This window comes from Microcaecilia unicolor, chromosome 8 (genome assembly GCF_901765095.1).
Source record: "Microcaecilia unicolor chromosome 8, aMicUni1.1, whole genome shotgun sequence".
Taxonomy (NCBI): domain Eukaryota; kingdom Metazoa; phylum Chordata; class Amphibia; order Gymnophiona; family Siphonopidae; genus Microcaecilia; species Microcaecilia unicolor.
In genome coordinates, this window is record NC_044038.1 from 184,733,715 (window position 1) to 184,760,132 (window position 26,418).

At 47.0% G+C, this 26,418-nt stretch overlaps 1 protein-coding gene across 8 annotated transcripts in view; it reads right to left on the bottom strand.

Moving 5' to 3' along the window:
* Window positions 1-8,105: 8,105 nt before the first annotated feature.
* RAB24 (RAB24, member RAS oncogene family) overlaps window positions 8,106-26,418 on the bottom strand; it is a 68,599-nt gene continuing 50,286 nt past the window's right edge. For all 8 annotated transcript variants that reach the window (XM_030212282.1, XM_030212278.1, XM_030212275.1 and 5 more), the window contains exons 8-9: window positions 20,575-20,637; window positions 8,106-8,534 (exon numbers count right to left, since the gene is read on the bottom strand). In XM_030212282.1, coding sequence (XP_030068142.1) covers window positions 8,473-8,534; window positions 20,575-20,637 — 125 coding nt within the window. In that variant the 3' untranslated portion in view covers window positions 8,106-8,472. The remainder of the gene's footprint in view (window positions 8,535-20,574; window positions 20,638-26,418) is intronic.

Genomic DNA, 26,418 nt, shown 5'->3' on the forward strand with positions numbered 1-26,418 from the left:
CATTTCTAGCCATTTGTTCTTCCGCTTGCGCCTTCGCCAGACGTACCTCTCTCTTGGCTTCTTTCAGTTTCATCCGGTATTCCTCCCCGTGTTCCTCTACTTGAGATTTTTTGTATTTCTGGAACGCTAACTCTTTAGCCTTTATTTTCTCAGCCACTTGCTTTGAAAACCATATCGGTTTCCTTTTTCTCTTGCTTTTATTTACTCTCCTTACATAAAGGTCTGTGGCCTTGTTTATTACTTCTTTCAGCTTGGACCACTGTCCTTCCACCTGTTGTGCGTTCTCGCAGCCCATCAGCTCCTTCCTCAGGTATTCCCCCATTTTGTTAAAGTCAGTTCGCTTGAAGTCCAGGACTTTGAGTTTACAGTGGCCGCTAACCACATGAGCCGTTATATCAAAACAAACCGTTTGATGGTCACTGCTTCCCAGGTGCGCAGCCACTCGGACATTTGACACACTATCTCCATTTGTGAGCACCAGATCCAACGTCACTCCCTCCCTTGTGGATTCCGTCACCATTTGTCTGAGTAGAGCACTTTGGAAAGCATCCACAATCTCTCTACTTCTTTCCGATTTCGCAGAAGGAACCTTCCAATCTACATCCGGCAGATTAAAATCTCCCAACAACAGCACCTCTCTTTTCTTCCCCAACTTTTGAATATCAGCGATCAGATCTTTATCCAGTTCCTCCAATTGTGTCGGGGGTCTGTAGACAACACCCACGTGGACCAAGGTTTTATCCTCTCTTGTTAAGGTGATCCATATCGCTTCTTCCTTTCCCCACTTCCCTGTCATTTCAGTTGCTGCGATATCTTTTCTCACATACAGAGCTACTCCTCCACCTTTACGTCCCTCTCTATCCTTCCTAAAAAGATTATAGCCTGGTATGTTTACATCCCATTCATGGAAACCATTGAGCCATGTCTCTGTGACTGCAACTATGTCCAAGTCATTCTCCAACATCAGGGCTTGAAGGTCATGAATTTTATTGCTTAGACTGTGAGCATTTGTGGTCATTGCTTTCCAAGTACATTTCCTAGTATGTGTTTTGGGTTTAGTGATTTGTGAGTGTCTTTTCTCTTTGGGTACCTTCTCCTCTTTTTGTTCCCTCTTCCTTGCTTTTTCTTTTGCTTCAATTTTAGTTTCAGGAACATCACAGTGCTGTAGTGGAGCAAAAGAATTTTGTAGTGGCAACACTTGTGTGGGCGGATGCGTCTGTGTCACATGACGAATTCTGCCTGAGCCTACTGTGAACCATCTGTTCCTTTGTGGTTTTATTCTCTGAGGCAGTGGTGAGAAGTTATGATTCTGTACAGTCCTATAAGTTGCTTTAATTGCATCTAATTCTTGCATTACTTTATATAGCTCTTGTTTTAAAGTAGATATCTGAAGACAGGACAAGCTTTAAGTTTCCAGATGATTGGCCTTGAAACTAAAGCAGCACAATTATTGCAGAGAATAAAAGTCATCCTAATTGGTTGAAATGGGTATGAACAGGTGTACTATGTTGGAGTATCAGCCTGCAAGACTGCCTGTGTATGACTGTGGAGTAAAGTTAACGAGGTTTGGTTTGTCTGTAAATGAGTGGACAACCCTGGGGTGGGTGGGATTATAAGTCCCAATGGGTCAGCTAAGTGCTGCTATCAAGGGAATTCTCTAGTTGAATGGACCAAAATGGTAGTGTCTGATCCAGCACTTTACAATTTATTATACTTTTTAAAACTGCCCTAGATATTAATAACTTTCCTTTTAAATAAATCTAGATATTGCCAATAATTATAGCAGTGTCAGCAATTTAAAAATGCCCCTCCCCTCTATCAGAGTTTGGCTTAGGTTTGATTCTCCTGAGCCGGTTGTAGCGGAGGTTAAGCAGATAGACCCCTTGGTTAAGGGCATTTGTAAGGCTTCTCGTTCTTTCCCTATGAATCAGGATCTGAGAGATATTATCTTACAGGAGTGGTCCTCTCCAGATTCAGCGTGTCGGGTGGTTAAAGCGATGGCGAGACTTTATCCTATTCCCCAAGAGGATAGGGACTCTTTTAAATCTCCTACAGTGGATGCGGTGGTGACTGCGGTTACCAAGGCTACTGCCATTCCGGTTGATGGGGGGACTCCCTCAGAGATCCTCAGGATAGGAAGTTAGAATCTTTTATTCAGCGAAGTTTTGATCTCTCGGCCTTATCGCTGCAAGCCGCTCTGTGTGGAGGTCTAGTGGCTCGGGCTTGTTTCCAGTGGGCTGAAAAGCTTCTGGATGGTCCAGCAGTAGCCAGGTCTTCCTTGGTGCAGGAGTTAGCCAAGCTGGAGATGGGATCTTCCTTTCTGGCAGATGCTAGTTGTGATTTGTTGAAGACTTCGGTGAAGAATATGGTCTTTGGCGGTTGGAGCTCGTCGGGCCCTTTGGCTTCGTGGATGGACTGCGGATGCGGCTTCTATATCCAAGTTGTGTTCTCTTCCCTTTAAGGGGTCCATGCTCTTTGGAGAGGAGTTGGATAAATTGGTACATGGACTTGGAGATGCTAAGATTCCGCGGTTGCCAGAATTGCGGCCTATAGCAGGGGGTTGCGGAATGTCAGGGTGTGCTCGTTTGAGGGATGCACGACGCTATAGGCCAGGTAGGTTCAGTATGGCACCTAGAGGTCGATATTTTCAGCATACTCAGCCCTTTCGAGGAGGGCGAGAGGTCACGGGGGGAGCTCTGTCCTCCGGTCGTGCTTCGCAATGAAGGTGTGGGGGGTCCAGCCTCTGGTGCAGATAGGTGCTCGGTTGAGTCAGTTTTATCAGAGGTGGACCCATATCACGACAGATCAGTGGGTTCTCGAAGTGGTGCGAGACGGGTACGCCTTGGAGTTCGAGGACTTTCTGCCAGATTTCTTTCTAGCTTCCCCATGCCACTCTCGTCTCGCCAGGGCAATTCGGCAGACTCTCCGTTGTTTGATAGATCTGGGGGCCGTAGTTCCAGTGCCGACCCCAGAAAGGGGGGGACCGGTGGTTCGATTTATTTTGTGGTTCCCAAAAAGGAGGATTCCTTCTGGCCTATTTTAGATCTCAAAAGGGTCAACGGGGCGTTGAAGGTCCCCTCCTTTCGCATGGAAACATTACGTTCGATCATAGTAGCGGTGCAGTCGGGAGAGTTTCTCACTTTTCTGGATCTGACGGAAGCCTATCTGCATATTCCCATTCGGAAGGCGCATTACCGGTTTCTTCACTTTGCGGTTCTAGGACAGCATTTTCAATTTTGTGCTCTGCCGTTTGGTCTGGCTACAGCGCCTCGTACCTTTTCCAAGGTTATGGTGGTCGTGGCGGCAGCTTTGAGGTAGCAAGGAGTATTAGTCCATCCATATCTCGACGATTGGCTGATTCGAGCCAAGTCCCACCAGGAGAGTGTGGAAGCAACAGCGAAGGTAGTATCCTTTTTGGAGTCGCTTGGCTGGGTGGTGAACAGTCACCTGGTTCCGTCTCAATCCCTAGAATATCTGGGGGTTCGTTTCAACAGTGAAGGGCCTGGTGTTTCTGCCGTCCGTTCGGATTGCCAAGATACAAGTTCTGATGCGTCAGTTTTGTTCCAAGCGGTCTCCGTCAGCTCATGCGTATCTTCAGATATTGGGACATGGCGGCATCGATAGAGGTGGTGCCGTGGGCCAAAGCTCACATGAGGCAGTTGCAGTCAGCGCTGTTGGACCGTTGGTCTCCACAGACTCAGAGTTTGGAGGAAAGACTATTCTTTCCGGAAGCGGCTCGCATCAGTCTGCAGTGGTGGCTTCATACTCCGAATCTGGAAAGAGGTATGCCTTTGGATCCTCCGGATTGGATTGTTTTGACCACAGATGCCAGTCTGGCAGGTTGGGAAGCACATTGTCTAGGTCAGGTGGCACAGGGCCTCTGGTCGCCGGAGGAGGCTCTCTGGTCCATCAATCGGCTAGAGACTCGGGCAATCCGGTTGGCTCTGCAGGCCCTGCAGTATCTTCTCGACGGCAAGGCAGTTAGAGTTCTGTCCAACAACGCTACGGCGGTCGCTTACGTAAATCATCAGGGGGGCACAAGGAGTCGGGATGTCGCCGAGGAGACGGCGGAGTTAATGCATTGGGCAGAGCTTCATCTGCACAGTCTATCAGCAGGTCATGTGGCCGGAGTGGACAACGTCAGGGCGGACTTTCTGAGCAGGCACACACTGTATCCAGGAGAGTGGTCGCTGCATCGTCCACTGTTTCATCGTCTGGTGATGGAGTGGGGACTCCCGATGATAGATCTCATGGCAACAGCCACCAATGCTCAAGTACCCAGGTTTTTCAGTCGCAGGCGAGAGCCACGGTCCGAGGGGATCAACGCTCTGGTGCTACCATGGCCTCCGCGTCAACTGTTGTACGTGTTTCCCCCTTGGCCCCTAGTGGGGCGAGTAGCTCAAAGAATAGAGCGATGAGTTGGTACGGTGATTCTCGTGGCTCCGTATTGGCCACGTTGTCCGTGGTTCGGCGATCTAGTGCGTCTGGCTACCAAAGGTCCCCTGAGATTGGACGGGTCGGTGGTGTTGGTGCAGGGTCCTATCGTAATGCCCGACCCGGCCATTCTCGCTTACGGCCTGGCTCTTGAAAGGGACAGGTTGAAGAAGAAAGGTTTTTCAGCTAGAGTAATTGATACTATGTTGCAGTCCCGTAAACAGTCCACGTCCTTTGCTTATATTCGCGTGTGGCGGATTTTTGAGACCTGGTGTCAGGATCGTTCTTATTCTCCTTGGAACTCTTCTCTTCCGCAAGTGTTAGAGTTTTTGCAGGATGGGGTGGACAGAGGTCTGGCTCTTTCTTCTTTGAAGGTACAGGTTGCGGCCTTGGCTTGTTTCCGGGGTAGGATCCGGGGGGTTTCCTTGGCATCTGCTCCCGATGTGGTTCGGTTTTTGCGAGCTGTGAAATTGATTCGTCCTCCACATCGTCCGGTGGTTCTGCCATGGGATTTGAACTTGGTGTTGGAGGTTTTGGTGGGTCCTCCGTTTGAGCCTTTGGTTACGAGTACTTGGAAGGACCTGACTTTGAAGACAGTATTTTTAGTGGCTATTACTTCGGCTCTGCAGGTTTCGGAGTTGCAGGCTTTGTCTTGTTGGGCGCCTTTTCTGACATTTTCAAAGGAGAAGGTGTCTTTGAAGCCGGTTCCGTCTTTTTTGGCCAAGGTGGTATCTTCCTTCCATGTGAATCAGGACATTTCTTTACCAGTCCTGGGATATAGGTTCGGAGATTCTTCTCAGTGCCGTTTGGCTAAGCTGGATGTACGTCGAGTTTTGCATTCTTATTTGGCCAGGACTTGAGAGTTTGTCTTCGGATAGATTGTTTGTGTTGTATGGAGGACCTAAAGAGGGAGCTGCGGCTTCTAAGGTAACAATTTCCAGATGGTTAAAAGAAGCAGTTTCTTCAGCTTATTTGCTCAAGGGACGTAGGGTGCCAGAGGTACTTAAGGCGCACTCGACCAGGGGAGTAGCTTCTTCCTGGGCGGAGAGTGGTTTAGTTCCGCCACAAGATATTTGCAGGGCGGCAGTCTGGTCCTCGCTGCATTCCTTTGTGAAGCATTATAGAATTGATGTGCAGGCTAGGCAGGATGCGAATTTTGGGGAGGCAGTGTTGACTTCTGGGGTACAAGGTTCCCGGCCTTAGATTTATACTGCTTTGGTACTTCCCAAGCGTCTTGACCAGTCTGGAGGGTCGCTGATGAAGGTGAAATTAGGTCTTACCTGCTAATTTTCTTTCCTCTAGACCGGTCAAGAACCCACCCGCTGTGTTTATATCTGGTTTTCTTTGTCCTAGGGTGCTTGAGAGATGATTGATATTGATATTTCTGTGTTGCTATTGCTGATAGGACTCTAAATTAGGAGCTTTGGTTTTCTGAAGTTCTGTTATTTTCCTCTGGGTTTCAGAGAAGGACCGCAGCGCTGTGGCGTTCGGTCAGTAGAAGCACGTTCCTAAGAATTGTTTCTGAGTACAGGGTCCTTTGACCTTTCGGGGTTATAGTTTAGTTTTGCATTGGTTGTGTTCTGCTTTGTTAAGGATTTACTGGCTGCTTAGGGGTTGGCTGCTGGCTTATGCTTGGTTCAGTTTTTGTGTTCTCAGTCTCCCTCTGCTGGTAGGTGTGCATAAACCAAGCATCTTGACCGGTCTGGAGGGTCTAGAGGAAAGAAAATTAGCAGGTAAGACCTAATTGCACCTTTTTGAACACTAGCCACCTTTGGCTAAGTCAGACCCAGATATTCAGTGCCAGCCATATTTGGGCAGCAGTACTGAATAGCAGGGTCAGCAGTGATACCTAGAAGTTATGTAAGTATGGCCGATAATCCACAGCTAAGTGGAAAAAGTTAGGACTGCTATTTAAATAGTCCTGCTTGCCCAGTTAGCTATGCAGCACTAGCACTGAATATTTCAGACCCCCATGGACACTGCTGTGGTGAACAGAAGGGACACAGCAGCATTACCCAGTTAAGTGCTACTGAATATCCCCTCTGGAGATGTTCAGTGTGATTTAACTGGGGATGAGTCAGGGCCAGCTCTATCCTTTTGAATATTGGGCGTTAGACTAATCCCTTGTTGCCAAGGCTGACAAAAATATAATTCCTTTGACAGAGTCTTGGCCCTGCTCTTTCAGTATGTCTATTAAAAAAACTATTCTCAAAATTTCAGTTTGAATCAGGTTTAGATCGTGTTATGATGCCTTAACTCATATTGCGAACGCATATAGTCTGCACCTGTAACCTCTAGAAACAGCATTTAGTTTCTTTAGACCTTTGGCAGTGTGTTGGTTTCAGCTGTATGCCATTGACCCAAGTCTCCTCTCAGTACCACAGTTCCTTAGGAGGAATCTAGCCAAATCTGACCCTGTCCTTGCATCTCATGTCCCTTTTCAAACCTAAGCCAATGATACCAAGAAAAAATTTGTCTGAGATCTGATTCCAATGACCTTCAACTCAAGTTCTCTCACCTCTAATCCAAAGCTTCCACCTCCATAATTCATCAATAGATGGGAGCACACACACTACACATGTTCATTTATTCTTTGAAGTCTCTTCCTTCAGCTGAGTTGGCAAGAAGTATCTGTGTGAAAAGGCTGTTTTGCTATTGCTTGTGAAATGGAAGTATGCAGTGAGCACTCAGTGCAATTTAAGAAACGTGCCATGATAGAATTTCTGACTGTTGAATGAGTCCCTCTAATTGAAATTCACCACTACATGGAGGGTTATTTATTGTGATGACTATGTTGATGTGAGTACCATGTATCGCTGGACCAAAAAATGTTGATTGGGAAGGGCTGATCTGTGTGATCAAAAAATGAAGTTGATGACCCGTAACAGCAATGTAAAAGTCTAGCATGCAAGGGGTTGAGAAGCTCAAAGGACAATCGAAGGATCCCTGAAAACTTTGAAAGAACAGTTGAGAAGGGTTTGGAAGCACATAAAGGAAAATATTTTTGCAAACATGTGATTTCAATCTTTTTCCAAAATTGAAGGAATGCCTTCAGTGGCCTCTGTTTGACTTGAAAAGAGGTAGAAAGGACTGTAACTGGTTGAAGAGACAAGATATGCCCATTACAGGTATCCCCTGGCTCAACTGAAGCTTAGTTTGAGGGACTAATTAATAGGCACTGCCAGCTCTACTGCAACTCCAGTTTTCCAAACAGTGTTTAAGAGCTGTGTGGTTTGACCATCAACCACAGAGTTTGATAACAGGAGACTGCATGAGCCTATCTGGCCCATTATGTGGGCTGAAGCCAGTAGGTGGAGCTTGTCACTGTTTTGGGTGTACCAAGATGGTGGCAGCTGCATTGGGTAGAAATAAAATCTTGGGTGGAGACTGCCTTCAGCCTTGTGACATCATGCCATCTCCTGTTATCAAATCTCCTTACCATCCACTGGGAGACAGAAATACTGACGGTTCTATGGCTGTAAGATATTCATAAGGGGTCAATCATGAAAAGCTACTTTTTTTTCCCTCTCCGTCTGCTGGTTTGAGGGACATAAACATCTATCAAAATAAACACACTTATCAAGGTAATTTAAGTTACAAGCCTGAAACTGTAATACAAAAATACCATAGTGAGCAATAGCACATGAGGAAATTAGGAGCCAAAGGGCAAATAGTACTACTTACACTTTATTTTATTTACTTTTTTCTTCTTTTTTAAAACAATGTCTTCAGGATATTTACATTTGAAGCTAGCACTTGTAACACTCCACATTTAGCCAGGACCCGCAGAAAACATTCAGGAAAATTTCAGCTACATCCATAACAGCTGTAGGAATTGCACATCATAAGTGAGAGATTTGCTTGAGCTCCTGAAACCAGTAGAATTGCACAGGTCAAATAATTTGTCATCACACTGTTGGAGGCCCAGCTGGGGGCAAACTGCCAGCGTTGTATGTTCACAGTCCCTAGGAGTTTGTGAAGTTTAAATACAAATTTCTGAACAAGTTCTTAAACTGAAGTCCAGCTGCTTGCCCCTCCTTAGTGATGGCAACAGGAGAAGTAGGTTTCTTTCTTCTGACTTAAATCCACTCCATTTTCCTCTGCAAGAAAAATAGTAAGACCACAATGTGCATTGGCTCAGACCAGGACCCAGCAAGCATCACCCAAGCACAGTTCAATAACCTTCACTACTTTCTGGCCACTGTCTTATGAACACTATTTTCATATAATTCGGCAGCACAGAATTTACCAGCAATTATCTCTGTCCATCATTTAATCTGAGAATAATCCAGTGGGGTCTCATTCACAACAGGCAATTCTGTGAAGGAGCACCTACAAGCCTACTTGTACCCTATTGTACAAAGAAAAAGCAATGTGTAAAAGGTCATGTATGTGCATGTATATTTAACCATGAGCACCTACATTAACCACAGAGAAGGTTACTTCTGAATTGCAATAGACCACACAGACAGGATGAGGCAAAAAAAAAAAAGTAACGCTGTAGAATTGTTTTGCTGTTTTCTTAGGAAGCGCTTGGAATTGCAATGTGAAATGTTTCAATTTATTTGCTGTTAATGTCTATGTTTATGTGTGTATAAGCTGCATGGAGTATATATTATTCTCAAGAAAGGAGAAGAAACAGGCGAAGAATAAAAGAAATCTTCCTGAGAATAATATATACTCCATGCAGCTTATACATGTGCCAAGTAGAATGAGATTTTCTTTAAACTTAGCAAAGTTAGTCTTTTTAGCGCAACTACCCAGCAATTTTCACACATTCAAAAATGTCTGCACTGTAAAACTACTGCTATTTTAAGAAAAAAAGGGGTGCCAGCTTACTGTTGTTAATCATGTCACAGTGATGTAGACTTAACTAGGGAGTGATGTTGGAGGCCACCTAAAGCCATAAACAATCACCGAACTCAAGGAAGTGCTGCAGATGATCTGGGACAACCTGGCACAGGGACTGATCGACAACGCTGTTAGGCCTTCAGTCGCTTTGGGAAGTTCTTGTGTTAAAGCTGGGGTGGGTGGACGCTTTCAGCAGTCACAATGACTGTAATTCCGATACATTGTTAATTGTACCATTTGAATGATGTTATTTTACTGTGTTTTAGCTTGAATGTTTTTAAACGTGCAAAAATCACTAAGGCAAGTAAGCCTTCCTCAGCTGAGTGGTGCCCAGCTCTACCACTGGCTGCCTTTCAGGTGCTATGGAGGACTTGCAGCTCATCTGCATATCCTTTACAGCCTTCTCCGGGGTGACTCCCAGGTCCACTCCGATCCACTCAGGGCCTCCGCTCTAGCTGCCACGCGCCGGGGCATTTCTCTCTTTACATCTATTTTTCTCCCAGTTACTACTTATGGCTCCAGTACACTTTTTCTTCTTGGCACTGTCCCTTCCTAATTTGTTTCTCCATCTTAAACCACTGTACACAGCAGGAACACAATTTCCACCATCTGTATTCGTCATCTCATCATCTCTTTTTTCTTCTTCCTTTTTCTCAGCTCTCAACCTTAAACATTTCCTTCCTTCTATTCATCCATCTCCTTTCTATCTGAGTACATCTCACCTTCGTCGCTGTCGTCGTACCTCTCCTACTCTTCTCCGTACTCTCTTACTCCTCCTGCTCTCCACTGGGGACATTAATCCCAATCCTGGTCCTCCACACCTGTCCTCGTCCTATCCATGCAAACGATTCCGGGATGTCTCCAATCCCATCTCTACTCCCCTCCTCCCCCCACCTTCCCGTGTGCCCTGTGGAATACCCACTCGGTCTGCAACAACCTTTCCTTCACCCATGATCTCTTCAGCTCCCGTTCCCGTCAACTGCTCGCCCTAACTGAAACCTGGCTCACCCCTGAAGACTCTGCCTCAGTCGTGGCCCTATGCCATGGAAGTTATCTTTTCTCCCCACACTCCCCGCCCAGTTGGCCGCGGAGGAGGCGTTGGGTTTCTACTTTCGCCCTCCTGTACTTTTCAACCCCTCCTCCTACCGCAATCTCACTGCTTCTCGTCCTTTGAAGTTCACTCCATCCGTCTATTCTACCCACTGCCACTCAGAGTTGCAGTCATTTACCGCCCCCCTGATAAGTCCCTCTCTTCCTTCCTTACCGACTTCGATGCCTGGCTCTCCGTTTTTCTTGAACCCTCATCTCCATTCCTCATTCTTGGAGACTTTAACATACACGCTGACGACCCATCCGACTCTTACGCTTCTCAGTTCCTCACTCTGACATCCTCCTTCAACCTCCAGCTGAGCTCTACCACCCCTACTCACCAAACTGGCCATTGTCTTGACCTCGTCCTCTCCTCTACCTGCTCACCCTCCAAATTCTGCACCTCAGCTTTTCCTCTCTCCGATCATTACCTTCACACTTCATCACCCTCCCTCTCAGTCCCGCCCAACACTAACCACTACTTTCAGGAATCTCCAGGCTGTCGACCCTCCCACCTTATCCTCTAGTATCTCTAATCTCCTCCCTTCCATCATGTCCTCCGAGTCTGTCGACAAGGCTGTCTCTGCTTACAACGCCACTCTCCCCTCTGCTCTGGACACCCTTGCACCATCCGTCCCCCGTCCCACAAGGCGTACTAATCCCCAGCCCTGGCTGACACCTTGCATCCGATACCTTTGGTCCCGCGCCCAATCTGCTGAACGCCTCTGGAGGAAATCTTGCACCCATACCAACTTCATTCATTACAAATTCATGCTATCCTCCTTCCAGTCCTCCCTATTCCTTGCCAAACAGGACTATTACACCCAATTGACTAATTCTCTCGGCTCCAACCCTCCTCGTCTCTTCGCCATCCTCAACTCCCTCCTCAAAGTGCCCCCCGCTCCCACCCACCCCCTCACGCTCCCACCCCCCCTCACTCTCTCCTCAATCACTGGCTGACTACTTCCGCGACAAGGTGCAGAAGATCAACCTCAAATCCACTACCAAGCCACCTCCTCCTCTTCACCCTTTAACCCACTCCCTCAACCAACCAACCCAGGCCTCCTCCTTTTTTCCTGATATCACTGAGCCAACTTACTAAACACCATCTCTCCTACTGTCACCCCCCCCCCCCCATCTGTCATATCCTCAACCTCTCTCTCTCTCCACTGCAACTGTCCCTGACACCCTCAAGCATGCTGTAGTCACACCACTCCTCAAAAAACCATCACTAGACCCTACCTGTCCTTCCAACTACCGCCCCATCTCTACTACTACTACTTAACATTTCTAAAGCGCTACTAGGGTTAAGCAGCGCTGTACATTTTAACAAAGGACAGTCCCTGCTCAAAGGAGCTTACAATCTAAAGGACAACATGTGCAGTTAGCTTACAATCTAATGGACAACATGTGCAGACAGTCAATTGGGGCAGTCTAGATTTCCTAGATAGAGGTAAAATGATTAGGTGCCGAAGGTGACATTGAAGAGATGGGCTTTGAGCAAGGATTTGAAGATGGGCAGGGAGGAGGCTCTGCGTATGGGCTCAGGGAGTTTATTCCAAGCATAGGGAGAGGCAAGGCAGAAAGGGCGGAGCCTGGAGTTGGCGATGGTGGAGAAGGGAGCAGAGGTTTCAGGTAGGAGCGTAAGGGGAGATAAGGGTAGAGAGGGGCTGCAGATTGAGTGCATTTGTAAGTTAGTAGGAGAAGTTTGAACTGTATGCGGTACCTGATTGGAAGCCAGTGAAGTCACTTGAGGAGAGGGGTGATATGAGCATATCGGTCCAGACGGAAGATAAGATGTGCAGCAGCGTTCTGAACGGATTGAAGGGGGGATAGGTGGCTAAGTGGGAGGCCAGTGAGGAGTAGGTTGCAATAGTCAAGGCGAGAGGTAATAAGAGAGTGGACGAGCGTTCAGGTAGTGTGCTCAGAGAGGAAAGGGCGAATTTTGCTGATATTATAGAGAAAGAAGCGACAGGTCTTGGCTATCTGCTGGATATGCGCAGAGAAGGAGAGGGAGGAGTCGAAGATGACTCCGAGGTTGCGAGCAGATGGGAGTGCCATCGACTGAGATACATAGTGCGGGGAGAGGAGATGTGGGTTTGGGTGGAAAGATAATAAGCTCTGTCTTGGACATGTTCAGTTTCCGGTGGCAGTTGGACATCCAGGCAGCAATGTCCGATAAGCAGGCCGATACTTTGGCCTGGGTTTCCGCAGTGATGTCTAGTGTGGAGAGATAAAGCTGGGTGTCGTCGGCATAGAGATGATAGTGGAAGCCATGAGATAAGATCAGCGAGCCCAGGGAAGAGGCGTAGATTGAAAAAAAAAAAAGGGGTCCAAGGACAGATCCCTGAGGAACTCCAACAGAGAGCAGGATGGGGGTGGAGGAAGATCCATGAGAATGTACTCTGAAGGTACGGTGGGAGAGATAAGAGGAGAACCAGGAGAGGACAGAGCCCTGGAACCCAAATGAAGATAGCGTGGCAAGGAGTAAATTGTGATTGACAGTGTCAAATGCGGCGGCTAGGTCGAGGAGGATGAGGATGGAGTAATGACTTTTGGATTTGGCAAGGAACAGGTCATTACAGACTTTGGTGAGTGCCGTTTCTGTTGAGTGTAGAGGGCGAAAACCAGATTGAAGCGGATCGAGGATGGCATGAGAGGAGAGAAAATCGAGGCAGCGGCTGTGAATGGCGCGTTCAAGTACCTTGGAGACGAAGGGTAGGAAGGAGATGGGGCGATAGGTGGAGGGTCAAGTGATGGTTTTTTTGAGGAGAGGTGTGACTACAGCATGCTTGAAGGTGTCAGGGACGGTTGCAGTGGAGAGAGGGAGATTGAGGATATGACAGATGGAGGGGTGCCAGTAGGAGAGATGGTGTTAAGTTGGTGGGGATCGAGTCAGAGGAACAGGTGATGCATTTCGAGGTGGAAAGAAGGTGGGCGGTTTCCTCTTCGGTGATATTAGGAAAAGAGGAAAAGGAGGCCTGGGTTGGTTGGTTGAGGGAGTGGGTTAGAGAGTGAGGAGGAGGTGGTGGTTCGGTAGTAAATTCGAGGTTGATCTTTTGTACCTTATCGCGGAAGTAGTCAGCCAGAGTTTGAGGAGAGAGTGAGGGGGGGTGGGAGCGGAGGGCACTTTAAGGAGGGAGTTAAGGGTGGTGAAGAGACACGACGAGGGTTGGAGCTGAGGGAATTAGTTAATTGGGTGTAATAGTCCTGTTTGGCAAGGAATAGGGAGGACTGGAAGGAGGATAGCATGAATTTGTAATGAATGAAGTTGGTATGGGTGAGAGATTTCCTCCAGAGGCGTTCAGCAGATCAGGCGCAGGAGCGAAGGTATTGGATGCAGGGGGTCAGCCAGGGCTGGGGATTAGTACGCCTTGTGGGACGGGAGATGGATGGTGCAAGGGTATCCAGAACAGATGAGAGAGTGGCATTGTAAGCGGAGACAGCCTTGTCGACAGACTCGGAGGACATGATGGAGGAGAGGAGATTAGAGATACTGGAGGATAAGGTGCGAGGGTCAACGGCCTGGAGATTGAGGGGGACTGAGGGGGAGGGTGGTGAAGTGTGAAGGTGATCAGGTGATGATCTGAGAGAGGAAGAGCTGAGGCGCAGAAGTTGGAGGGTGAGCAGGTAGAGGAGAGGACGAGGTCAAGACAATGGCCAGTTTGGTGAGTAGGGGTGGTTGAACTCAGCTGGAGGTTGAAGGAGGATGTCAGATACTTGAACGTGCCGTTCACAGCCGCTGCCTTGATTTTCTCTCCTCTCATGCCATCCTCGATCCGCTGCAATCCGGTTTTCACCCTCTACACTCGACAGAAACGGCACTCACTAAAGTCTGTAATGACCTGTTCCTTGCCAAATCCAAATGTCACTACTCCATCCTCATCCTCCTTGACCTATCCGCTGCTTTTGACACTGTCAATCATAATCTACTCCTTGCCGCACTATCCTCATTTGGATTCCAGGGCTCTGTCCTCTCCTGGTTCTCCTCTTACCTCTCCCACCGTACCTTCAGAGTACATTCTCATGGATCTTCCTCTACCCCCATCCCGCTCTCTGTTGGTGTTCCTCAGGGATCTGTCCTTGGACCCCTTCTTTTCTCAATCTACACCTCTTCCCTGGGCTCGCTGATCTCATCTCATGGTTTCCAATATCAACTTTATGCTGACGACACCCAGCTTTATCTCTCCACACTAGACATCACTGCGGAAACCCAGGCCAAAGTATCGGCCTGCTTATCCGACATTGCTGCCTGGATGTCCAACCGCCACCTGAAACTGAACATGGCCAAGACTGAACTCATTGTCTTTCCACCCAAACCCACTTCTCCTCTCCCTCCACTCTCTATTTCAGTCGATAACACCCTCATCCTCCCCGTCTCATCTGCCCGCAACCTAGGAGTCATCTTCGACTCCTCCCTCTCCTTCTCTGCGCATATCCAGCAGACAGCCAAGACCTGTCGCTTCTTTCTCTATAACATCAGCAAAATTCACCCTTTCCTCTCTAAGCACCCCACCCGTACTCTCATCCACTCTGTCATTACCTCTCGCCTTGACTACTGCAACCTACTCCTCACTGGCCTCCCACTTAAGCATCTATCCCCCTTTCAATCCGTTCAGAACTCTGCTGCGCGTCTTATTTTCCCGCCTAGACCGATATGCTCATATCACCCCTCTCCTCAAGTCACTTCACTGGCTTCCGATCAGGTACCGCATACAATTCAAGCTTCTCTTATTAACCTACAAATGCACTCAATCTGCAGCCCCTCATTACCTCTCTACCCTCATCTCCCCTTACGCTCCTACCCATAACCTCCGCTCACAGGACAAATCCCTCCTCTCAGTACCCTTCACCACCGCCAACTCCAGGCTCCGCCCTTTCTGCCTCGCCTCACCCTATGCTTGGAATAAACTCCCTGAGCCCATACGCCAAGGCCCCTCCCTGCCCATCTTCAAATCCTTGCTCAAAGCCCACCTCGTCAATGTCGCTTTCGGCACCTAACCATTATTCATCTATTCAGGAAATCATAACCCTAGTAGCGCTTTATAAATGTTAAGTAATAGTAGCAATTTGGAGATGATCTCAGTAACTTGGTGAAAGAAGTGAGGAAAACTAAGTCACAGCAGTAGCCGGAGGATAAGCTGGTTGTCCGTCTTCAGGGGGCTCTCAATTTGAGACGGCAGTCTGTACCAGCTTGGGTGTCAGCAATATGGACAGAAGTCCTACTTTCAGGCATGCCTTCCTTTTGTGCAGACAGGAAATCTTCCTTAGTCAGCTAGAGTGCATCCTGAGCTTCACAATGATGCAGTGGTCCTCTTCTTCTGGTGGGAGAACTTTGTCAGGAGTTTCAGGAGGAGTGGGCCAAAATCATGTCAGACCAGTGGATTCTAGTAATTCTTACAGAAGGTTACAAATTGGAGTTCTCCCACCCAGTTGCTCCTCTCGAAGTCTCTTTGTTGAAAGGAAACCAAGGCAGTTGAGGTTCAGGCCAATGTAGATTCCTTGCTGGTGCTCTGGGCCATTGTTCCAGTTCCCGAGGCCAAACTAAAGAAATTTCTATGGCAATCACCAAGCTCTCCAAATCTCACTGCCATCTCGACCCATGTCCCAACTACCTAATGAAAGATGCCCCAGAACGCTTTATCACTGAACTTACCTCCCACCTAAACTTCCTGCTACAACAAGGCTCATTCCCCACGGAACATGGCAATATACTACTTACACCAATACCTAAGAACCCCAAGAAACCAGCGAGTGATGTCACTAACTACTGACCAGTCGCATCCATCTCTTTGCTAATTAAATTGTTGGAAAACAGGGTGACCTCCCAATTAAACAACTTTATACAAAAATTCTCCATCCTACATGAATCACAATCGGGTTTCCGTTCAGCCCACAGTACAGAAACCGTCCTACTCACTCTAATATCCAAATTCAAACAGGAAATTGCATTTGGAAACAACATCCTCCTCTTACAATTCGATTTATCCAGTGCGTTCGACATGGTAAATCACAATATCCTAACCAAACTACTGGGCAAACTCGGAATCGGTGGAAACATCATTAATTAGATAAAAGGCATTTCATCACCTCCAGATCTTACCAAGTCAAATCAACCTCAACTACCTCATCCCCATGGTTACCAGACTGCGGTGTACCTCAAGTCCCCTCTATCCCCGATCCTTTTCAATCTTATGATGATCCCACTAGCAAAAGCTCTATTCAGACAGGGTCTCAACCCTTTTATATATGCTGATGACATCACCATATTTATTCCGTTCAAATCTAACTGAAATTTCTGACAAAATATCCTTGGGCATGCACATCTTGACCGCTTGGGCCAACGCCTTTAGGATGAAAATGAACAAAGAAAAACTGCAATGCCTAATCCTCTCATCCCAGCACTCCGCGCCCCTTCCTACCAACCTTAACATCTCTGGCACCACAATCCCCATATCTGACAACTTAAAAATCTTTGGAGTAACATTAGATAATCATCTTTCACTCGAAGATCACACAAAATCCACTACAAAGAAAATGTTCAATATGATGTGGATACTGAAACGCGTAAAACCATATCTCCCAACATTCCAGAATTTGGTACAATCCACAGTACTTACCCACGCCGACTACTGTAACAGTATTTTCTTAGGCTGCAAGAACCATATTCTGAAAAAACTTCAGACTGCCCAAAATACAGCAGCTAGACTCATTTTTGGCAAACCACGATTTGAAAGTGCCACACCTCTTCGAAAAAAACTCCATTGGCTCCCTATCAAAGAACGAATCAGTTTCAAAGTCCACACACTAATCCACAAGATTATGCACGGTGGATCTCCAAGCTATATGCTCAACCTGATTGACCTCCCCACCAGGAACATGACTACAACATCACGTACTTACCTCAACCTACATTACCCGAATTGCAAAGGACTAAAATACAAAACCTATGGATCAAACTTCTCCTTCCTAGGCAGCCAACTATGGAATGCCCTCCCCAGTCCAATCCGATCACTCAATGACCATCTGCCCTTCTGGAAATCACTAAAAACCCATCTGTTCAGGCAAGCCTACCCAAATGACCCAGATTAATTCCTATGAACCTATCTATCCATCACATATCCAGGAGACAACAATAATGACCTAGACTACATCTCCCGCCACATTCTCCCCTACCTATCCACTGCTCTATCCCCTCAAATTCTCACTTACCCTTGCTCATCCTTATACTACTCCCCCCATCCTTGCATCTCTAAACTCTTATTCCTTTTATTACACCGATAATACCCAACTTATTTCTCAACTTATTTCTCTTCATCAACACTTTGTAATCCCAATTACTATGTAAGCCGCATTGAATCTGCTTTGAGTGGGAAAGCGCGGGGTACAAATGTAATAAATAAATAAACAAGGACAACTCCCATCTACTTCATTGCCCAAAGAAGGACAGCACCTTTCTTCTGGTCTTAGATCTCAAAGGTCTAAATTGCTGCCTCAAGCATCCCACTTTCGCATGGAACCACTAGAAGCAGTCAGTTTCTTAAGTGGGACAATTTCTCATCGCCCTCAATCTCAAGGAGGCGTACTTGCATAGACGCACATGAGCACTGTACTAGAGGTTTCTACATCACTTCTAGTTCAGGGCTTTGCCTTTTGGTCTCACCATACCACCAAGAAAATATACCAAGGTTATGGTGGTGGTGGTGGCAGCGGCCTTCCTGCGGTGTCAGGGAATCAGAGTCCACCCATATCTTGATGACTTGCTCACATGTGTATCGTCCTATTTGGACAGTGTGGTAGCAACAGACAAAATTGTTGGCCTTCTGCAGTCATTATGTTGGGTGATCAATTTCGATTAGAGCAGACTAACTCTGTTGCAGACGCAGGAGTATCTGTGCGTTCTATTTGACACAGCAAAGGAAAGGTACTTCCTTATGAAACAGAGGTCAAAGCTGGTTCAACAAATTTGTCTTCTCAGTCAAGGCAGCTCAGGATCTGGGACTAGTACTACTACTGGGGAAACTAATTAGCCTAGTCATTAAAATTATAAAACATTTACTCTTGACTGTCAATTTCTGAAATAACCACATTTTCAAAGTTTTACAAAAAAACACATAATCAAACTGATGCCTAATATAATTTGGAAGTTTGTCCCACTACTTAGCCATTTTATAAGTAAAAAATGCCTCTAATGCAGATTTGTATTTTACTCCTTGAGGTGATGGCAACTGTAAACACAAATAGTGCCTTAAGTTGTGCATATCATTTTTTCCTAATAAGAGAATCAGTGGTAGTATATATGAAGGAGCTAATCCATGCAAAATAAGAAAAAATAGGCACCACAGCTTATGACCATGCCGGCTCGGCAATAGCATGGGACCCCAGAGAATAACAGCAGCCAACTCACTAAAGGAGCTCACCCTGTGGAGGACCGAAAGTACAGCTAGTATAACAAATGGTAGCACCTGCTTCCAAGACTGCAACAGCGCTGCAGGGAGACTCGTCATGGAACAGAGTCTCTTTCTTTTTATAACTGGTGCTGTTGACCGAAAGAAAAGGGCACTCAAGGCTCCAGTGAGACACAAGAGCTGAGGCACAGTAGTCCTCCCCACAGGGAGCCACGGAGACCAGGACAAACCGGGTGTAATACCCCTGGGTACTTGTAGCCCCTGCGGACCAACACCCTGCAGCCAGCAGGCGCAGAAATAGAGAACAGCCAGTATGACAACTATACCTTTTTTTTTTTAAACCACAGCTAGAAAATGAATTCTATTCTATTCCTTCAGGCCTACCAGACTCAAACACAGACTGCATCCACTATCTGCTGGAGATTGAGAACAATACTCACTGCCTATGCAAATCAAAGCTCAGGTGTTCTCAGTCTCCATCTGCTGGTAGGTGTACATAACCCAAGCATATCTGGACCAGTCTGGAGTAGCCAACAAAGAACAGGCAATATAATTTCTGGACGTTTTTGTGCTTCCAGATTGAAAATGAAAGCAGTGCTCACAAGACAGCCCATACTAATGCAATTAGGAGACCTCTTAGGCTTTCTAGTACCATCTGATATAAGTCGTAAAGCCGAGTCTGACAGAATTGGATTTTCCATTATTGCCCACTTAAGATTCCTTCACTACCTGATAGATTATTCTAGAGTGCATATCGATCTGTGAGAGATGGGGTTAGACCAGCAGCTTTCTCCTTCTTTGGAGTCCCAGTTCATCTTCACTTGTTAACTTCCCAGGATCTCCCTTCCACCCATAACCTCAGCCATAGAGCACAATCCAACTCTGTGAATCCAAATCTTGTCACCAGATGTCACTGCTGATATATTCCCTCCTTCCAGGCACCTTAAGTGCTGCTTGTGTAGGATTCTCAGCCCTGACTAGCCTGGGAAAGGGAAGACCTGAGCTGGAACTCATACCATACAGAAGTGAAGCAAAGCCCTACAAACGCTCATCTCCATTTCAAAGCATCCATTTTATTCATCTGATCTTTCATTACAGATGCTATATTTGATTTAAAAATTGTACCAAGTTTGTATCAGGACTCATTGTTCAGACCTGCTTTTTGCAGATTCTCAAATATTAAATCATTTACTTGTTGTTTGGCCTAGTCAGTACTTTTTCAGTTGTTTTTAGGCTGCATAGCTTTGGCCATCACTATTCCAGTGGTAGCCTTAAAGCTAGGCCATATATTAACACTTCCCAGGATCTCCCTTCCACCCATAACCTCAGCCATAGAGCACAATCCAACTCTGTGAATCCAAATCTTGTCACCAGATGTCACTGCTGATATATTCCCTCCTTCCAGGCACCTTAAGTGCTGCTTGTGTAGGATTCTCAGCCCTGACTAGCCTGGGAAAGGGAAGACCTGAGCTGGAACTCATACCATACAGAAGTGAAGCAAAGCCCTACAAACGCTCATCTCCATTTCAAAGCATCCAAGAGTCTGTAATAAATCTACTCACTTATAAGCAGATCATACTGTAAAGAACACAATGATTCTTTTGGCTATTTAAAATAACGTAACTGAAGGAGAAACAAAGAGCTCAGCAGCAGTTTTACATGAAAAAGCCAAGAGGGACAACTTATAGAGTGAAGCCCAAGGCAAAACTAAAGGCCCCCATAAAAGATGATCATGTCCTAATCTCATTTCACTTCAAGCTCATGCCGATAACAACTACCTCTATTCACTCACCTGTCATCACCTGAAAGGGTGTAAAATGGACATAATCTTCGGCGACTTTCTGGAAGAGCTCATCTGAAATGGAGAAAGAATCCCAAGTTAGGTTTCACCCATGGCACTGAAGCAGCAGGAGAAACATGAATTTTCTATCGCTGTAGCCAAGATCCTGCAGGAATAGCCCTCACATACCCTTTCTGTCCTCCCTGATTTCACTAAATGTGCTACAGATAAGATGTACAGCTGTAAAATCTGCTGAACACTGCAACTTATGTTTATACACCTGCAGATCTTTGGTGCTTCACCTTGGAGTATATGTAGGAGGCTGGTGTGGGGGTGGTACCCATTTCACAGAGCAGAAATGTCCCCCCAATAAGCTCGTCACCAAATGTCAATTCTTTAAAGTGTATTTCTGATTGCTACAAATTGTTCTTTTTGCTCAGCTGTAACAGTTGAATCCGTGGCTGCTTTAAATATTAAATATACTAGTAAAACATGCCCGTTTCTGGCGCAAATGAAACGGGCGCTAGCACGGTTTTCCTCCCGACCCCCCCCCTACTCACCCCTTCGGCCTTGTGAAGGCACTGACCGCCATTGTTGCAGACCTCGGCAAGCCACCTTCAATCTGCTGAGTCGTTGGTTGTGAAGCCACGGACGCCATTGCTCCGCCCTCGACATCATCACGTTTGATGCGAGGGCGGGGCCCCAACACAGTGATTTCGGTGGCTTCGCCACCACGAACCCTTCGAACCGGAAGGAAGTGCCCGGAGGACCTGACAGTGACATCAGTGTCCTCAGAACGTTGAGGGTGAGTTTTATTATATAGGATATAGAAAGTTCAATACAAATTTTAAAAATCGATATAAAATTAACAAAATACAAAATAAAGATTTATTGAATCAAACAACAATATATCATTATAAAAAGTGCACTAAGCTTTCCCCCATTTATTCCATGTTTAATCCTTCACTTAATCCAGATGCAAATATCTAGTTATAGCAAATCAATTCTTCAGTTGGTAAACATATATTCATTTATTTATTTTAGATCATTTATACCCCGCCTTTTGCCACGGAATGCAGCCCCAAAGCGGCTTACAATGAACTAAGAAGAGAATTACAATGACAGTTGATGGCAAGAGGGAAGGGAGAATAAATACAAAAATTAAGCAGATGAGCAGCAGGGAGGGAAAAGAACAGAGAGAGGAAGGAGAAAGAGGAAAGAGGGCAAAATCAAATGTCAAATGTTAACACTTATATCAATCTTCTAAACACCATAAAAGTTGTTAAAATGTCTTCAGTTCACAAGGTATTTCCAACCCAGATTGGTCATGTAATTCAAGCAATTATTGTATCATTTAAAGTCAATGTTAACCTTTCCCAATGTCCATGCTATCATTTAGAATATGGTGCTAATAAAGGTGGATTATTGTAATTCCCTGTATCAAGTGCTAGGGTCAAAGTGCTACAGTTGGTGCAGAATGCTGCAGTACAGATGGTTGTGGGTCTTTCAAGATGAGACCATGTTACTCCGGACCTGAAGCAGCTACATTGGTTACCAGAGCAATATAGGATTGAGTTTAAAGTTCTATAGTTGCTTCATCAGACTATGTATAGGAAGGTTCCATGATACTTTCAGTCTGTGGTTAAGATTTTGTGAAAAAATTAGCGACCGATCTGTTATTGACTACCCATATGCTCTTACAAAGGCTGCAGCCTTTTCAGTTGCAGGACCAGAATTATGGAATGTATTGCCTAGCTATTTGCGTTTCTGTGGGAATGTAGAACATTTTGAAAATTCATTTCTTTCTACTGGCTTTTTAGTATGATGCAGTTAGTGTTCAGCACCCCAGCCAGTCAGGTTTTCAGGATACCCACAATGAATATTAATGAGAGATATGCACACCCTGCCTCTACTGCAGGTTTGGGAACCGCTGGAATAACACATGCGTGGGATAAACATAAAGGAATCCTGTTCAGAAGGAATGGATCCTAAGGAGCTTAGCCGAGATTGGGTGGCAGAGCCGGTGGCGGGAGACGGAGATGGTGCTGGCCAGACTTATACGGTCTGTGCCAGAACCGGTGGTGGGAGGCGGGGCTGGTGGTTGGGAGGCGGGGATAGTGCTGGGCAGACTTATACGGTCTGTGCCCGGAAAAGGACAGGTACAAATCAAGGTAAGGTATACACAAAAAGTAGCACATGTGAGTTTATCTTGTTGGGCAGACTGGATGGACCGTGCAGGTCTTTTTCTGCCGTCATCTACTATGTTACTATCTCTAGAATCACCACAACCACAGTTGAGACTTCCTCACTGCAATTGCAGTGTACAGTGTACTTGGACAATCCAAGTCACGAGGGAATCACCTGCATTACTTACTCGGCTTGAGCCACTACCTAAGGCCAATACCTCTCACCCGTACAGAGATGCACCGTATGAAAGCGACTCTGCATTGCTCTATTATTTTGGAAGTTCTTAATTCATTTAAAGCTTCTCTAGTGCAAAGTTGCATAGAGTTTCAGCAGACAGCCTCTTCTGCACAATCAGTGGCCTCAAGCCCTGTGCATTATTGGTACAATGGTCTTGTGCATGACCAGCAGAGCCTTCCAAATAGACTACCACCATGATTGGTGGAGTGGCCTAGCGGTTAGAACACTGGTCTTGCAATCCAGAGGTGGCCGGTTCAAATCCCACTGCTGCTCCTTGTGATCTTGGGCAAGTCATTTAACCCTCCATTACCTCAGGTACAAACTTAGATTGTGAGCCCTCCTGGGACAGAGAAATATCCAGAGTACCTGAATGTAACTCACCTTGAGCTACTACTGAATCTAAATAAATGATTGTGCAAGTTCCAGGCCTATGCTGAGTGGCTGCTACTGCTGCAAACATTCCCTGCAAGGACCTTCCACTGAGCAGCCGTTCCAACCTCCAGGGACACAGTCCTTGAACATTCTTTTGTGTTGTGTCTCACCAGTGTGCTCATGGCACAACTTTGGTAAACATGTTGCTACCTTATCTCTCCTTGCAGTGCAGTGTATCTTGATTTCCAGAAAGCTTGTGACAAAATACCTCATGAGAGACTCCTGAGAAAATTAAGGAGGCATGGGAGAGGAGGCAATGTCCTGCGGTGGATTAAGAATTGGTTACCGGACAGAAAACAAGAGAGTAGGGTTAATTAGCCTTTTTTCTCAATGGAGGAGGGTGAATATGGAGTGCCGCAGGGATCAGTACTGGGACTGGTGCTATTTAACATATTTATAAAATGATCTGGAAATCAAAACAATGAGTGAGGTGATTAAATTTGCAGATAACACAAAAATATTCAAAGTTGTCAAAATGCATGCAGATTGTGAAAAATTGCAGGAAGACCTTAGGAAACTGGAAGACAGAGTATCCAAATGACAGATAAAATCTAAATTGAACAAATACAAATTGATGCACATTGGGAAGAATAATCTGAATCATAGTTATCTGATACTAGGCTCCACTTTAGGAATGAGCACTAAAAAAAAAAAAAAAGAATTCTCCAAGGACAAGCAGGCTGCTTGTTCTCACTGATGGGTGACATCCGACGGCAGCCTCAGGATCGGAGATCTTCTAGCAACAGAATTTGCTAGCCCTTGCGCGCACCGCGCATGCGCGACCGTCTTCCCCGCCCATAGTGTGAGCGTGCTCCTCGGTCTCTTTTTTTCCGCAGCTCAGGATGGCTGTTGTCAGTTGTTCTGCGCCTCAGAGAGAGCCCTCGCTGCGTTTTTGCCGCTCTTCGGATTCTTTTTCTGAGCGAGTTCGCTCATGTTGTTTTCAACAAAAAAAAACAAAAAAAAAGTTTACTTTTCCAGTATTTTTTCCCATAAGTTTCCTTTCGTTGTTGTGAGCGGCCATTTTGGCCACCCGTACGGGTTTTTCCCCAGTTTAGGTGCCTTTTTTCGGCATCATCACGAATTTTGACTTCACCGGCGCGATTTTTCCGCCCATGTCCTCGAAGCCTGCCAGCGGCTTCAAGAAGTGCACGCAGTGCAACTGGACGATCTCACTCACTGATCGGCACGTTTCGTGTCTTCAGTGTTTGGACCCAGGCGGCGAGATTGGGACATTTGGTTGGAGCCCCATCCGGTACTTCGACGCTGACGGCACCAGCGGTACTGAGGTCTTCAACGGTATCGATGTCGACATCGGAGAGTGCATTGTCAGGAGCGCAGGTGATGGCTGTCCAGAGACCCTCCCACGCTGGTAGCAGTGAGCCATCGAGTGGGTCTCCACCTGCCTCGAGGGCTCCTGCGATACAGGCCCCCCAGGACCCGACCTCTTTCGGACCCGGCCCCAAGGAGACGTGTAGATTCCACGTCTTCGTCATCGGTACCGGGAGGTACCAGTGACGTGCTTCGAGCGAAGGCGAAGAAGCACCGTCATCGGTCGCCTTCCCGTCACGGTACAGAGAGCGCCGGGGCGCCGAAGGAGTCGGCACCCGTGAAGCGTCGACGCTGGGAGGACCACTCACCCTCCATACAGGAGATGTCGATGCGCTCTTCTCCGGACAGCCCGGTACTGCCTCCTCACCCCAGGCGGATTCTGACTTCATTGCCTGTACCGGCCCCACTGCCTTGCTCGACAGACACTCTAGACGAGCGCCTCAGAGCCATTCTTCCAGAGATCCTGGAAGGGCTGCTGCGACCATCTGTTCCGGTACCGCCGGTGCTTGCGCCGTCGGTACCGTCGAGAGACGCGGCAGTTGGCTCCCTGCCTGTGGTGAGGACTGCGATGCCGGTACCGCTTGCGGCATCGGCTTTTGCTGCCACTCAAGTTGACTCCCCGTCGACGTCACTAGAGGGAGCTTCATCGCTGGCGGCGTGGAAGTCTTCTTCTCGGCACCCCCATCGAGGACATAGTTCCTCGGCATCAAGACGGGCCCGGATTCAGACTGATTTCAGGGAACTTGTGTCCGATACCGAGGGTGAGGCCTCGTGGGAGGCAGAGGAAGACCCGAGATATTTCTCTGAGGAGGAGTCTTGTGGTCTTCCTTCTGATCCTACTCCTTCGCCAGAGAGAAAGCTTTCTCCCCCTGAGAGTCTGTCTTTCTCTTCCTTTGTACGGGAAATGTCTACGGCCATTCCCTTCCCAGTGGTTACTGAGGATGAGCCCAGGACTGAGATCCTTCACCACCTAAGGAGTCGTCCACTGTTCCCCTGCATAATGCCCTCAAACAGACATTGTTGGCGAACTGGACAAAACCATTAACTAACCCCTCCATCCCCTAAAAGATTGAGTCCCAGTATCGGATCCACGGAGACCCAGAGTTGATGAAGACCCAGTTGCCTCATGACTCTGGCGTTGTGGAATCCGCTCTCAACAGGGCCAAGAGTTCTCGGGATTACGCCTCGGCGCCCCCAGGGCGGGAGTCTAGAACTCTGGACTGTTTTGGGAGGAAGGCCTACCATTCTGCTATACTCGTGTCCAATATCCAGTCCTACCAGCTCTTCACGAGCATCCACTTGCGGAACAATGTGCGGCAGCTGACGGACTTGGTAGAAAAGCTCCCGTCGGAGCAGGCCAAGCCTTTTCAGGAGGTGGTCAGGCAGCTGAAGGCGTGTTGCAAATTCCTGTCCAGGGGTGCTTACGACACTTTTGATGTTGCGTCCAGGGCCGCTGCTCAAGGTATAGTGATGCGCAGACTCTCCTGGCTGTGTGCCTCTGACCTGGAGAATAGAGCCCAGCAGTGGATTGCAGGTGCTCCTTACCGGGGGGATAACATTTTTGGCGAGAAGGTCGAACAGGTGGTAGAGCAGCTCCACCAGCGGGGACACCGCCTTCGATAAACTCTCCTACCGGACGCCTTCAGGATCTACCTCATCAGGTAGACGTTT